At 46.2% G+C, this 14,813-nt stretch overlaps 1 protein-coding gene across 1 annotated transcript in view; it reads left to right on the forward strand.

The window, feature by feature from the left end:
- The first annotated feature begins 1,357 nt into the window (after positions 1 to 1,357).
- Spase22-23 (Signal peptidase complex subunit Spase22-23) overlaps positions 1,358 to 14,813 on the forward strand; it is a 51,363-nt gene continuing 37,907 nt past the window's right edge. The window contains exon 1 of the mRNA XM_068388026.1: positions 1,358 to 1,611. Within this exon, the coding sequence (XP_068244127.1) occupies positions 1,469 to 1,611 (143 nt within the window). The 5' untranslated portion in view covers positions 1,358 to 1,468. The remainder of the gene's footprint in view (positions 1,612 to 14,813) is intronic.

A 14,813-nucleotide genomic window follows, 5' to 3' on the forward strand; every position in this document is an offset into this window, starting at 1 on the left:
ATGGATATAAGTATTCCAAATTCCTATCTTTTGAGTTGATGCTAATTATGAACTTCAGGGTCACACATATATCAGTGTCTATGCCATCGGGTAAAGGAAATTAGGCTGTGTTCTAACGTCTGGGATTAAAAAATTACACATTTTTTTTTCACACATACAATTGATATTTTTCACTAATCTGCATGACATTTGTTCAATTATAGCCTAGCGTGTTAGTTTAATGTCAATTCTGATATTTCTTGCATTGGAATTCATGATTTGCATGAGAATATCATACGAAAAGCCGCCCTTAATTCCAGGGTGATCGACAAAACTTGTTTTGGTTGCTAACGGCTGTGGTCATATTTGGTATTATTTCTCATATTTCTTCATTACTAAGCTGGTCAGCTGGAAGCAATAGGAATGTATGATTAGTATATTTGAAATTATTGTATTAGTTACTTAAGGTATGTTAATTTAATGGCAAAATTCCTTGAAAACTTAGATGAATGTAATGATGGTTTCTTGTTTTAAAGAACGCAGGAAGATTTCCTAAGCATTGTAATCAGTAGGAAATAGAAAGTTAGATAAATAATCTATCTAAATTGTACTTATAATGAAATTAAACCCATTTAATTTATTTAGAATTAATTTTAGGGCAAAATTCCTCGAAAACTCAGATGAATGTAACGATAGTTTCTTGTTTTAAAGAACGCTGGAAGATTGCCTAAGCATTTTAATCAATAGAAAATAAAGAGATAGATAATTAATCTATCTAAATTGTACTTATAATTAAATCAAACCCATTTAATTTATTTAGAAAGTGAAAATGTGTCCATAATGATAAGAGACATTACTTTCATCTGAACGTTTTAGTGATTGCCTAAGCATTGTAATCAGTAGAAAATAAAAATTTAGATAAATAATCTATCTAAATTGTACTTTTAATTAAATCAAACCCATTTAATTTATTTAGAAAGTGAAAATGTGTCCATAATGATAAGAGACATTACTTTCATCTGAGCGTTTTAGTCTTAATCCATGAGCTTTTAGGGTTGTCTGTGTCAGGGTTGCCAGGTGGGTTAGTGTAAAAATCCCCAAAACTCATAAAATATCCCCAAAACAACCTAAAAATCCCCATTTCCACAAATATGTTCTCCTCTGTCTTGATCACGCAGGCTTTACTAAAATAGAAATTACTCAATATACTTCATATAAGCGCAAGCAAATTAATTGCAACAATATTAAAGTTTACTCGTCTTTTTTTTCTTCATAGAAATTTGAACATAATATCCCCATCAGACACCCAAAATCCCAAACTCTAGGGATAAATCCCCATACCTGGCAACCCTGGTGTTGAGTGACGTGTAGCACTTGTATACGATAACTAGTCGGGCAAATTGGCAATTGCAATCGACTGGTTCCTAAAACATATTTTGAATGTTCACTGTATTTTTGTTTGAGCTTTAATAACAAAAAAGGAAAGATAATGCATACGTTTTTGTCACGGGCCAATGCCGTGAGCGCCTTTAGCCTGAGCACATTGGCCGCCCTGACTTTTATGTGCTTTGCTTCAACATTTTTCCTGAACTACACAGCACCAGTTAGCATCACAGCGGCCAATATTGTCTTGTAAGTCGTTTATTTGATGTTTAATTCGTTTTTTACTCATTTTATCTCCATATTCATTGATTTTATTGAAGGTTAGGTTAACAGAGAACAGCTTAGTTAGGCAAAAGGTGGTAATTATTTACAGGTGCACCGGGGGCCAATATTGTCCTGTAAGTCATTTATTTGCTATTTATTTCGTTTTTTACTCATTTACTCTCCATATTCATTGCTTTTATTGAAGGCTAGGCTAACGTAGAGAAGCTTACGTAGCTAGGCAAAAGGTGGTAAATATTTACAGGTGCATCGGGGCCCAATATTGTCTTGTAAGTAATTTATTTGCTGTTTAATTCGTTTTTTACTCATTTAATCTCCATATTCATTGATTTTATTGAAGGCTAGGCTAACGTAGAAAAGCTTACGTAGCTAGGCAAAAGTGGGTAAATATTTACAGGTGCATCGGGGGCCAATATTGTCTTGTAAGTCATTTATTTGCTGTTTTATTCCTTTTTTACTCATTTACTCAACATATTCATTGCCTTTATTGGAGGCTAGGCTAAGCTAGAGAGTTATACATAGTTGCTTCAGTAACGTGTTCTAGGCAAAAGGTGGTTAATATTTACACGTGCACCGGGATTTCTATAACGGAAATATTGTGTTCTTATATTATATATATATGTAATGTGATGAATTCGGTCTGCATTTCATTAAATAAATGAATGGTTAACGAATTAGACTCAAAACTTTCCACAAATTATATCCAATTCATGAAAATGGGAAAATAGGTGGATATAAAAAGAAATTAAGGAAATTTCAACACTTACGTGAACATTTGTTGATGAATTTGTCAAATTAAAGAACAGTTAGTGAACTGGATTATAAATCTGGTAAATGCTTACAGTAATTTTGCATAGCATTTTTTTTTTACCAGCTGTTGCTTGAAAATAAGCCAAAAACCACGTTTGATGTATGGCGCGTTTATAGATTAGTGGACACTGGTCATCTCGAGCATAGTCACTTTACTTTAAGGCCGTTTTTCTGGTCCCATACAGCAGGGGAAGCCTACTTTCTACAGGACCTCCACAGTCATTTATCATCTTCGTTCAAAAGCCTTCAACATTTCACACTTCAAATTGCTCGTTTATTGTTAAATCGACACTATCGAAGCACTCGCAGAGCAAGAAAGTCTTAAGTTTCCATTTCAAAACCTTAATATCTTCAGTCTTTTGGATGTCTAGTGGGAGCTTATTGTATAGTTAGGAAGGTTAAATTCCTTTCTACTAAATCTTAGAAACGGGGCATTACCTAAAATACAGATACCTAACCTTACCTGCATAAGTGTATGTTTACTGGGACTGCTAACTTCTCCTAATTACCTCTACTTTGACTAGTTGGCGAGTGTGTCCACCATTCTACAAGTTGCCCTGTGTGATTATAGTCATGCTAAAAGCACAGAATGCATGCCACATAGGTACACCCTAGCCTAATACAGTACTTCCCAACCTAACACACCCCGATCTAACCTGTCTTAAGATGCTGTTTCCATACCCGGCTAAGCTAGGCGGTCTCCATGAAATTCCTTTCCCTAACCTGAACTTGCAAAATCCCCATAAGATTTTATATATGTTCGACTGTAGCTTAGGGATGCTGATCATGTACAACAGGTCTTACCTAGTCACTGATGAATAAGCGTTAACTTTAGGAGGTGGGTTTAATGCACCAACAACCTCCAAGAACATATGGTATGTTTATTGTTACACAAATACAAACCCCTTGTCCTTTAATGATGCAAAAGTTCAGCTTTTCATTGTGTTTTACTATATAAACAATTGTTATATTTAAGTAGTGAGCGTTGGAACCCGTCCGTCTCTGGTGTGTTGAAGACTTTAATTCCTCAGTTCTTTTTTAGTTGGCGTCGGGTAACGACCTCCTACGTTGTGTTCCGAATTTGTGCGTGCGGTGAAGAGAGATCATGGCAAATAGAGCAGTCAAAGATGAGGCTTTCTATTTTTGGTGTTTAATGGAACAATATTATTACCTGTTAACAACTATAAAATACCCTATTGGTTTATGAAAAAGTCTTCCTAGCGTTTTGGAGACCTGTCAAACTAAATAAGTGTTTGTTCCGTAACTGACATACAAACCACGCTATTTAATAGGGGTTATTACTTTCGTCGTAGCTGAAATGACGAGCCATTAGAATTTTAACGAGGGTTTACTACCACACCGCTAGTTAGCGGGGGGTAGGGAGGGTAGCTTGCTACCCCCCCCCCCATCCTCTCATACACACCTGTGCTTGAGTTCACTTTGCTCTCAGCACGGGTGGTAGTCGGACGTGTCCGCTCTCACCCTCGCCTCTCTGACAGCCATTAATGTCTTTTTGCTTTCTCCTACAGGTTTGAGTGTGAAGTTGGCCTCTGCGAACATGTGCAAATGTCCTGGATTACCCGACCGCCCTTGTGGTACATTTATGTCGGCGGTCGAGACGGACCCTCACAGCCATTGTCCTTACTGTAGGGGCTAACGGTGTGATCGTAGTAATAAGTGTGGTGAGTGTAGGGAGTGGTCTACCTCTCAGTGGGAGAGGTTTTTCGGCGACGCAAGAAGTCCAGGCGGGATATTTCTCCTTCGAAGATTTCTTTGAAAGGAGAAAATCCCAAAGACTCCTCTTCCGTTGCCCAAACCTCCTCCAAAGCTCCCACTCGATTGGTTTCTTTCGAGAGACCGGCGAGTGGTAGCGTAGACCGTGGTTCTGTTTCCCGATCTCGGAGTTTGAGAGGTGGCGTTGCCTCCCCTAGCGAGGCAGCTCCACCTCTTCCCCTGGGGGAGGATTTAAATGTAACCTATTTATTCCAGCTTTTGTCTTCCTTGGGGCTCGAGGGTTCGCCCTCCAAGGAAGCTCTGATTGACATCATCCGATTGGGTGCCGCTGTCAAGCAATCGCCGACTTTGGCAGAGGTTGATCCTCTGTGTATTGTCAACGTTGTGGTGTCAGAGGTATCCAATGCGGTATTTCCTAATACCTCTGCATCTTCTCACCCCGCAGTAGCTGAAGGCTTAGTTTCTTCCGTTCCTGCCCAACCTACGAGGGAGAAACTAAGTCCAACAATCTCTCCTGTCGGTGATTCTTCCCCTCGGGGGAGTTCACTCACAGAGACTCCTCTTCGGAGGACTGCTGAAGGTCAGCTTGCTGATCCAACGGCCCCCAGAGGGCGTATACGTCGCAAGGCTCGCCTTCCTCTTCGCCGGAGAGGCCTTCCTTCACCTTATAAGTCGGTGAGGAGGCGCCTCTTTGGTTCATCATCGTCGTTGCAGTCCGCCGCAGAGGAGCCTCGTCATCGATCACCGACTGTTCCTGCTACGACCCTGGACCTCTCAGCGGATCGTTCGCGATCCTCTTCGGTGAAAGGTTGTCCTTACAAAGGACACATCGACCTTCCACCCGACAGACCTGCTGACCTGCCGTCGCCGTTCCTGGCAGCTGATGCGCTTTATGCGCCAACTAAACCTGTCCCTTTGGGGCAACAAGGGCGTACGCGACATGCTAAGCATGCGCGCCAACGATCTCCTGACCGCATTGAGGTTCCTGAGATAGCGCACCAGCACTCACCTGCTGCTGCTGCTCCTGAGATAGCGCGCCAGCGCTCGCCTGCATGCCAACGATTTCCTACGCGCCCACGATCTTCGGATCTGGGTGTGGTAGGGAAGTCCAAGACTTCTACTCATCAGCGCTCGCCAACGCGCCGCCTGCTTTCTCCTGCGCACCATCCTTCGGCAGTGCGCAATCGCGCGCGTTCACCTACACGCGCCCATGCCCATCTCCTACAGCAGCTACACACTGCCAGCCTGACGTGCGCCCACAAGAGGTGCGCCAACGAACGCAGGTTTCGGCTGCGCGCCCGCGCGCAAGGGATATCTCTCCTGCGCGCGCGCCCGACGACATCTCCTGCGTGCGCGAATATTCACCCTTGCGCGCGAGCGCACAATCAGCCTCCTGCGCACTCGCCGATGTCTCATGCGCACGCTTCTACGCCCCATCGCTCGCCCGCGTGCCCTCGCAATCGCCCTCCCGTGCGCTAGCAGTCTTCCGCGCGCGACCTCGGGTATTCCCCATCGCGTGATCGTCAATACCCTCCCGTGCGCGAGGCTGCAGGACAACGCATGGCTAGGTCGCCAGCGCCGCATCCCCCCCCCCCCCGACTTTTTCTACCTCCCTTTCGGACGAGGATTACCCGTCTACAGGGGAGTCACGTGAGGTGAGACGTTCCCCCATCGCACCAATGAGGGAAACCCCACCTAGCGCTGAAAAGTCTTCTCGGGCGGAGAAGAGCCTACCTCCGTCGTTGTTGGAGTCCTGCATCCCTCCCAGGAGGGAGTCGAAGGACTCCAAAACAGTACTGAAATACTCGTCAAGACTTAAAACGGAGCCAGCCGGTCACTCAGAGAACGTCCGCGAGTCTCCCCAGGAAGAGCCGTTAGGGACTGGAGACTTCGCTGCTAGTCCATCCGGAGGAGAGCTGCAGGAGTCAGAACATGCATTTTGGCAGGTTCTGACCCTTATGAGGACTCTCAATGGGTTTGCTGACTCAGAGATTCCCCCTCGAGAGGGCAAAGACACGGTCTTGGACCGAGTATTTTGGACTCAAAAACCCTCTAAGGCCAGTGCAGCTTTGCCCTGGTCTCCGGGGGTTAAGAGTACCAGGGACAAGATCGTGGTCCAGCTCTCTGAGCTAGCCTCCTCCAGCTGATCCAGTGCCGGCAACAAGCTTCTTCCACCTCCTCGGGTACAGCAGAGGAGGTACTTCGAGATCTTAGTGGAGCCTTGTTTAGCTCTTCCCCTTCACCATTCTTTGGGAGAGCTTACCTGGGGAGTCCCTCTTGAGAGACTCTCCAACCGGCAGGTCTCATTCTCGGCGGCTGAGATCCTTAATCAGGAGAAGGTTGCGAAGTGTGCTATGCAGGCCACTTCGTGGCTTGATATCTGGTTAGGACCTAAGGTATCCTGATACGTTCAGAGGATTTCTCCAAAGAACGTACCAGGAAAGCTATGGAGACCTTTCTACTCTCAGGCACTCGCACGATCTTGTTTCTGGCCCACCAAGTCTCGAACTTGTGGGCGAACACCATCCTGAAACAGTGGCAGTGGCTGGGAGGTTCCTTCAGAAGGTCCCTAGTACCGAGATAAGCAGGCCCAGACATTCTTCCGTGGAGGGAAGGAACCTATTCGAGCCTAAAGACGTGGAGCATGCTGCTGAGAGGTGGAGGAAGTCCCACCAAGACTCCCCCCTTCATAGGGCTTTGACATCCAAGTCCTATAAGCCTCCAGCACCCCAGAAGCCCCGTCCTATCAAGACCACGAAACCGACAACGGCAGCGAAGACAGTGGTGTCTAAGCCCTTTCCTGTCAAGGACAGGAAAGACAAGAAGTCCACCAGGGGAGGGAAGAATCCTAGAGGGAGCAGCCGAGGCCGCAAACGCTAGGATTGGCAGTCCCCCTGCACGTCCACCAGTGGGTGGATGCCTACAAAGTTGCGCAAACAGGTGGCAGCAACTCGGGGCCGATTCTTGGACGATTTCCGTAATCAGTCAGGGATATCGCGTCCCGTTCACAAGATCTCTACCTCCCCTGATGACGAATCCAGTGTCATTGAGCTCCCTTGCCATGGGATCAGCAAGGGCGCTCTCCAAGAGGTCTTCGACGGGTCCCCAGGCTTCTTCAATTGACTCTTTCTTGTAAAGAAGGCGTCTGGAGGCTGGAGACCAGTCATTGGCCTCTCGGCTCTGAATAAATTTGCCAAGCAAACTCCGTTCAGCATGGAGACCGCAGACACGGTCAGACTTCCAGTGAGACCGCATGACTTCATGTGTACACTGGATCTGAAGGATGCGTACTTCCAGATCCCAGTCCATCCGTCTTCAAGGAAGTACTTAAGATTCAGCCTAGGTGTACCAGTTCAGGGTGCTGTGTTTCGATCTCTCCACAGCACCACAGGTTTTCACAAGAGTGTTCACCCCAATATCGTCGTGGGCACACAGGATCGGCATCCATCTCCTCCGTTATCTGGACGACTGGCTGATCCTAGCAGACTCAGAGTCATCCCTTCTTCAACACCGAGACAAACTTCTGGGACTTTGCCAGGATATGGGGATCATGGTAAATCTCGAGAAGTCCTCTCTGCTTCCCACTCAAAGACTGGTATACCTAGGCATGATTATAGACACCAATCTCCACAAAGCCTTCCCATCAGACGACAGGATAGCAAGGCTGAAGAAGGTCGCAAGCCCTTTTCTCAGACGAGAAGAACTTCCAGCCCAATCGTGGTTGCGTCTCCTCGGTCACCTCTCATCTTTGGCTCGTCTAGTTCCCAACGGTCGCCTCAGGATGAGATCCCTCCAGTGGCGACTCAAGTCCCGGTGGAATCAAGGTTACGATTCCCCGGACGTGATGATCCCTATGAGACCTGCGGAACGGACGGACCTCCAATGGTGGGTGACAGACAAGAACCTACGAAGAGTGGATCTTCTCGTCCTCCCCTCCCGGATTTGATGCTGTTTTCGGACGCCTCAAAGAAAGGGTGGGGGCCCCACGTTCTGCACCACAGGACCTCAGACCTGTGGTCAGAATCAGAAGTGCCTCCACATAAATCTTCTAGAGATGAAGGCTGTTTTCTTGGCCCTTCAACAGTTTCAACAATACCTGGCGGGTCACTCTGTGGTGGTGATGAGCGACAACACCACAGTAGTGGCTTACATCAACAAGCAAGGAGGTACCTTTTCAAAGCAGCTATCCCATCTTGCAGTAGAGATACTGAGATGGACCGAAGTCCACTCGATTCCACTATCGGCACGTTTCATTTCGGGCAAGAGGAATATGCTCGCCGACAATCTGAGCAGAGCGTCTCAGATAACGAGTACCGAGTGGTCTTTGGATCGTCTAGTAGCCAACAAAGTCCTGACTTTGTGGGGTTCCCCGACTGTGGATCTGTTCGCTACAGCGTTGAATTTCAAGTTTTATGAATAGTACTTACCTGGCAGTTATATATATATAGCTGATATCTCTAAATCGGCAGAATTTTTCAAAACGAGGCAACCGCCTTGTGGTGGTTGGGAGGTAGGTGGTAACACCCGTCACAGGGTGGTCCAAGGAATCATTCCCATGTCTAAGACTTCAGTTCATCTCTGCCGGCTGGATCGAGAACATCGTCGGTCCACCATTGAGAGTTTTTCGAATCATTTTCCCTTCTTCGCTTTTTTGGACTTCGTTTGGTGAAGTACACTGATTTAGGGTTTTGGCAATCGTGTTTTATTATTATTATTTACTTTGTTTATCATGAGTGATAACTTAATTTTCGTGTTTGTGCGAGTGATGTATGCAACATGAGGTTACCGAAAGTGTCGGTTGATCCTCACAGTTTGTATGCAGAGGTTTTGTTTGTGCACTATATTTTAGTTGCGAAGTTTTTAATCCTGATGACAGATATACGTTCAGGCAACTCTATGACGTCACAGTCGTGTGATGTAATCTTCATGTATGTCTTGCAATTCTCTTTATTTGTTTTATGCAAGAATGGGAGGAATTCCACTTATATAAGTTTTTTAACTTTTAATGTAAAATTTTAAAGAAATGTTTGTCCATTTGGTGTTCGTTCTTTAAATCATCGATCTAATTTCATAAATCAAATAGAACTAGCGTATGGTTAATTTGCGCTGTTACTCGTTACTCTCGGTGCAGTCCCAACATGCCTTGGTAGCGTTCGTTTTGATATGGGAATTAAAGTGTTGGCTATTATTCTCCAACAACAACTAATTTATATGGAAATTCTAGTTTTAGTAGCTTTTTCATTTATATGTTCCTATTGTTTACATTTATATATATATAGATACGTTATTGCTAAATCTGTTCTTTTTATCATTACAACTCGCTTGTTTTTTAATTCCCTTTGAATTAATTGTGGATTACGTTTGTTTTCCCTTTTTCTGTTCATTTTAATCTTTAACGTATAACTTTCCCGGCGTTTGTATGTAACTGCCGGGTAGGTATTTATGACATTTAATTTTACCGGTGGTTATGTTTAACTACCGGGTGAGTGTCTTCTACATCTATTTTTACTGTATTCTCAACTCTTGCCCGGTGGTTTTTTTCTTTTTGTGACCGCCGGGTAAGTATGTTTGAAAGTTTATTTTATTATGGAAATGTCAGTTTTATATTTTATAAAAAATATTTTGTTACAGTTTATATAGCAAGTACTAGAGACGATTTTGCTTTCTCATTCAAGCCCGTGGCAGAAGAATAAGTTCTCTCACAACGGGCAGGACTAATTATGGTTTTTTGTGTAAGAGTTTAATAGTGCAAGTTTTCAGTGCTAAATTAGGCATTGGATTCTTTCAGCTCAGGGACGTTGTTTTCCTAGCCTTAGACCTCTTCCAAGCTCCCCGGCCCATGGGAGAAGGAACGTCGATCGGCGAAAGGAAACGAGAGGCGTTAGCTCACGAGCAAACGCCCTCGCGAGCGTTCCTGTTAACGTTCCCAAGAATGCTCGCCCTTGCCATGGTAAAGCAAAGAGCGTTGAACGTTAAGATTCTTACACTGCTTTTAGAATTTTGCATTGCATCAATTTTGATTTTAATGGCTATTCTTAAGTCATAGATATTCTCTGCTAATATCAATGCTTACAAACCATCATTGACTCGGTTTTTGTCCCAGAGCGCCAGTCGGCTTTATGAACCCTCTGATTGGAACCGAACGCGCCGAGTGGCATAGTGAATATCATTTTGCCTTAACGCTGGGCGCTAAGTCTTTCAAGACAGGACGTATGCAGCCTCGTCTTTCAGGGCGAATGCAGCCTTGTCTTTCAGGACGAATGCTGCCTCGTCTTTCAGGACGAATGCAGCCTCGTCTTTCAGGACGAATGCAGCCTCGTCTTTCAGGACGAATGCTGCCTCGTCTTTCAGGACGAATGCTGCCTCGTCTTTCAGGACGAATGCTGCCTCGTCTTTCAGGACGAATGCAGCCTCGTCTTTCAGGACGAATGCAGCCTCGTCTTTCAGGACGAATGCAGCCTCGTCTTTCCGGATGAATGCTGCCTCGTCTTTCAGGACTAATGCAGCCTCATCTTGCAGGGCGAATGCTGCCTCGTCTTTCAGGACGAATGCAGCCTCGTCTTTCAGAGCGAATGCTGCCTCGTCTTTCAGGACGAATGCAGCCTCGTCTTTCAGAGCGAATGCAGCCTCGTCTTTCAGGGCGAATGCTGTATCGTCTCTCAGGGCGAATGCTGCCTCGTCTTTCAGGACTAATGCAGCCTCGTCTTTCAGGGCGAATGCGGCCTCGTCTTTCAGGGCGAATGCAGCCTCGTCTTTCAGGGCGAATGCTGCCTCGTCTTTCAGGACTAATGCAGCCTCGTCTTTCAGGGCGAATGCAGCCTCGTCTTTCAGGACAAATGCAGCCTCGTCTTTCAGGGCGAATGCTGCCTCGTCTTTCAGGACGAATGCAGCCTCGTCTTTCAGGGCTAATGCAGACTCATCTTTCAGGACTAATGCTGCCTCGTCTTTCAGGACTTATGCAGCCTCGTCTTTCAGGACGAATGCAGCCTCGTCTTTCAGGACTAATGCAGCCTCGTCTTTCAGGGCGAATGCTGCCTCGTCTTTCAGGACAAATGCAGGCTCGTCTTTCAGGGCGAATGCTGCCTCGTCTTTCAGGACAAATGCAGGCTCGTCTTTCAGGGCGAATGCTGCCTCGTCTTTCAGGACGAATGCAGCCTCGTCTTTCGGGACTAATGCTGCCTCGTCTTTCAGGACGAATGCAGCCTCGTCTTTCGGGGCGAGTGCAGCCTCGTCTTTCGGGGCGAGTGCAGCCTCGTCTTTCGGGGCGAGTGCAGCCTCGTCTTTCGGGGCGAGTGCAGCCTCGTCTTTCGGGGCGAGTGCAGCCTCGTCTTTCGGGGCGAGTGCAGCCTCGTCTTTCGGGGCGAGTGCAGCCTCGTCTTTCGGGGCGAGTGCAGCCTCGTCTTTCGGGGCGAGTGCAGCCTCGTCTTTCGGGGCGAGTGCAGCCTCGTCTTTCGGGGCGTGGGCAGCCTCGTCTTTCGGGGCGTGGGCAGCCTCGTCTTTCGGGGCGAGGGCAGCCTCGTCTTTCGGGACGAGGGCAGCCTCGTCTTTCGGGACGAGGGCAGCCTCGTCTTTCGGGACGAGGGCAGCCTCGTCTTTCGGGACGAGGGCAGCCTCGTCTTTCGGGACGAGGGCAGCCTCGTCTTTCAGGATGATAGGACGATCGCCGCCTTGTCCTTTCAGGGCGACGCCACGTCTTATAAGCTCTCTGTCAAGGATGACTTTAGTGATCACTTTTCTCCTGTTGAATTGTTTGAGGTTAACAGAAGGAGAGGATCCTAAGTTCAGTTGCTCCATGTTCCCCACCCTCTGAGTTTTCACGTGGTCATTAATGGAGCTTTAAGAATATATTAATTTTTGTTTCTTAAAACAGAAACATTTGATGACTAACAACAGTAGGATCCAGACTTTGCTACTTCTGGCGAGCCTGGGAGAGAGGAGCAGACCTTTGGTCCGTGTTTTTTCTGGGATGGATGCGAAATCTTTTTCCTAGTGAATCCTCCTTTGTTAGTTACTCCAATAAGACTTTTCTGCCTAACCGACTTTGCAACTTCAATGTCTCTCTTTTGGGAGAGGGAGTCTTTTGTCCGGTCCTGGACGTAAATGCTCTTTACGCCTTCGTTCAGAAGTCAAAGTCCTCCACGGAGACATCAAAATCTTTGGAGAAGAGGGGAGCAGACCTTTGGTCAGTACTTCTTCTGAAGGAGGATTACTTTTTCCTTTTATAGGGAAACCTCCTTTAGTTTTTAGCTACAACGATTCTCTCTCCCAGTTCTAGAGAGGAGTCTAAGTGGCAGGCTATGCAATCAAACTTTATCTGGAGTTTGTTTACAAGGAAGAATGGGTCAGTTTCGGGCGTGTGTTTTGATCTCAGCTCCGCCCCTCTCATGTTCACGTAACTTTTTCTTTATGTAGCGGAATGCTGCTCTCTGGAGAAATCAGAGCGTCCCTGTATCTTGATTTTTAGATAATGTTGAGCCTATCGAATAATTAGGTCTTCCTGTCAGCAAGAAGTCTCTCTTCTGACACCAGGACGCTCAGCACCTTGTCTTTTAGAACGTTCAGCGTCTCGCTCTGTTAACCTCTCGGCTCCATGTCTTACAGGACTTTTGGCACCACGTCTTACAGGACTATCGGCGCCTCGTCTTTCAGGACGCTTGATGTCAAAGTTCCAGCATGGGGCATGACTTTGAACATGAGAATCTAGGACTTCGTGATCACACTAGTTGAATCGTGTGTCGAGATCAAGGACGCCTTCGTTCTGATTTCTTGGATCTAGAAAGGAGGTTTGTTCTAGGGCAAGAATCATCGGGATAAACATGCTCAGCAGGAAGAGACTTGTTTTTCCCTCAGAATGGTCTCTCAACCCGCAAGTCTGTCAGTCTCTGGATGTTGTGGGGCAGACCTGTATCAGACCTTTTTGCCTCCACCTGGAAGAAGAGGACCCCCTACTGCTGCTCCCTAGTCCCGGATGAGGAAGTTCTGGCAGTGGACTCCTTCCTGATGGATTGGACAGGGGTGGACATGTTTACGTTGCCCCCGTTCGAGATCATCAATTTGGTCTTCAGGAAATTCGCTCTCCTCGATTCGGGGCGAATGATCATAGCGGCGCCATTCTGGCCTGCTAGGGAATGGTTTTCGGAAGTGATGGGCGTGTTGATGGACTTCCCAAGAAGACTTCGGCAAGTCCAGATCTTCTCAAACAGCCCCACTTCGAGAGGTATCATCTTACCCCCCTTGGTCTCAACTGACTTCCTTCAGACTGACTTGAAGCTTGTCAGATCTCGAGGCTTTTCGGCACAAGCGACGAAATCTATCGCCAGAGCAAGGAGGATCTCTTCACAAAGAGTCTACCGATCTAGGTGGGAGACCTTTAGAGCTTGGTGCAGGCGGCACAGGTTTCCTCATCCACTACCTTTCTGAGCCAGATTGCAGACTTCTTCTTGGACCTCAGACAGGATGCTAAGCTGGCTGTATCTACCATCAATGGATACAGCAGTATGCTCTCCGCCATCTTTAGGCATAGAGGCCTAGAGTTGTCCCAAAGTCAAGGTTTGCAGGACCTCATTGGGCCTTTTCAGACGACGTAATAGGTACTCTTAAACCTGGATGTGGTGTTTAAGTTTCTGTGCTCCAAGAAATTTGAACTTATCTCGCTAGCCTCTCTTCGGGTTGTAGCAAAGAAAACCCTCTCCCTTATGACACTAGCGAATGCCAAGAGGTCAGCGAAGTCCAGGCGATTGGGAAGAGGGTGAACTTCAATTAGGATAGGGCAGTTTGTGGCTTAAGGTTCATCTTTCTCGTAAAGAGTGAGAACTCTTCGTAACCCTGTCCTACGACGTTTGATGTCATTAACCTCACGACCTCTTATGTGAGGAGGAACACTTCGCCCTGTTGAAATTACGGGCTCACGAAGTGAGAGCCATTGCTACCTCTCTGGCATATCAGGAATATATGTTAGTTAGGCTATTCATGGATGCTATTTTCTGGAGGAGCAACTCTGTCTTCGCTTCTCATTAACTTGGAGAGGTGAGAGTAGACTTTGGCAAGTGCTATACCTTGGGCCCATACATAGCTGCGGTTTCTGTATTAGGCAAAGGAGTTAATAACCCCACTCAACCTTGGTTTATATGCATGTATGAGGGTTTGTGTTTTTATGATGGTCTGTGAACTTCGTCTTGTGGTGCGGTTCCCTCAGTCTAGATAGATAGTTTATGTCTATGTTGCAGGGTTAGGTGGTTGGTTTGAGTAAGGTTGCAGTTTTTATTATATGGGGCGAAGGTAGTTTCTGAAGTCTAGTCAAGTTGTTGGTCTTATCCCTTTGACAGACTCGATTGAGTTTTTTGCAGCTTTGCAGGCTTACTCCTGGATAACTCCTAAGGGAAAGCCACTCTAAAGGCTGTACCTTTGAATCAGCTACCTTAGCAGGCAAGGAATCAAGGTGTTTTTATCTCCTACAACTCTTTTGTTGTTTCCCCAACGATGTTTACTGTCTGTTTCCCTCCTCCAAATGTGTGAATCAGCTATATATATATAACTGCCAGGTAAGTACTATTCATAAAAATGGAGTTTTTATGATAAAATGAAGTTTTATGAATACTTACCTGGCAGTTATATATATATTCTAA

This window comes from Palaemon carinicauda, chromosome 15, assembly GCF_036898095.1.
Source record: "Palaemon carinicauda isolate YSFRI2023 chromosome 15, ASM3689809v2, whole genome shotgun sequence".
In the NCBI taxonomy this organism is placed as follows: Eukaryota; Metazoa; Arthropoda; class Malacostraca; order Decapoda; family Palaemonidae; genus Palaemon; species Palaemon carinicauda.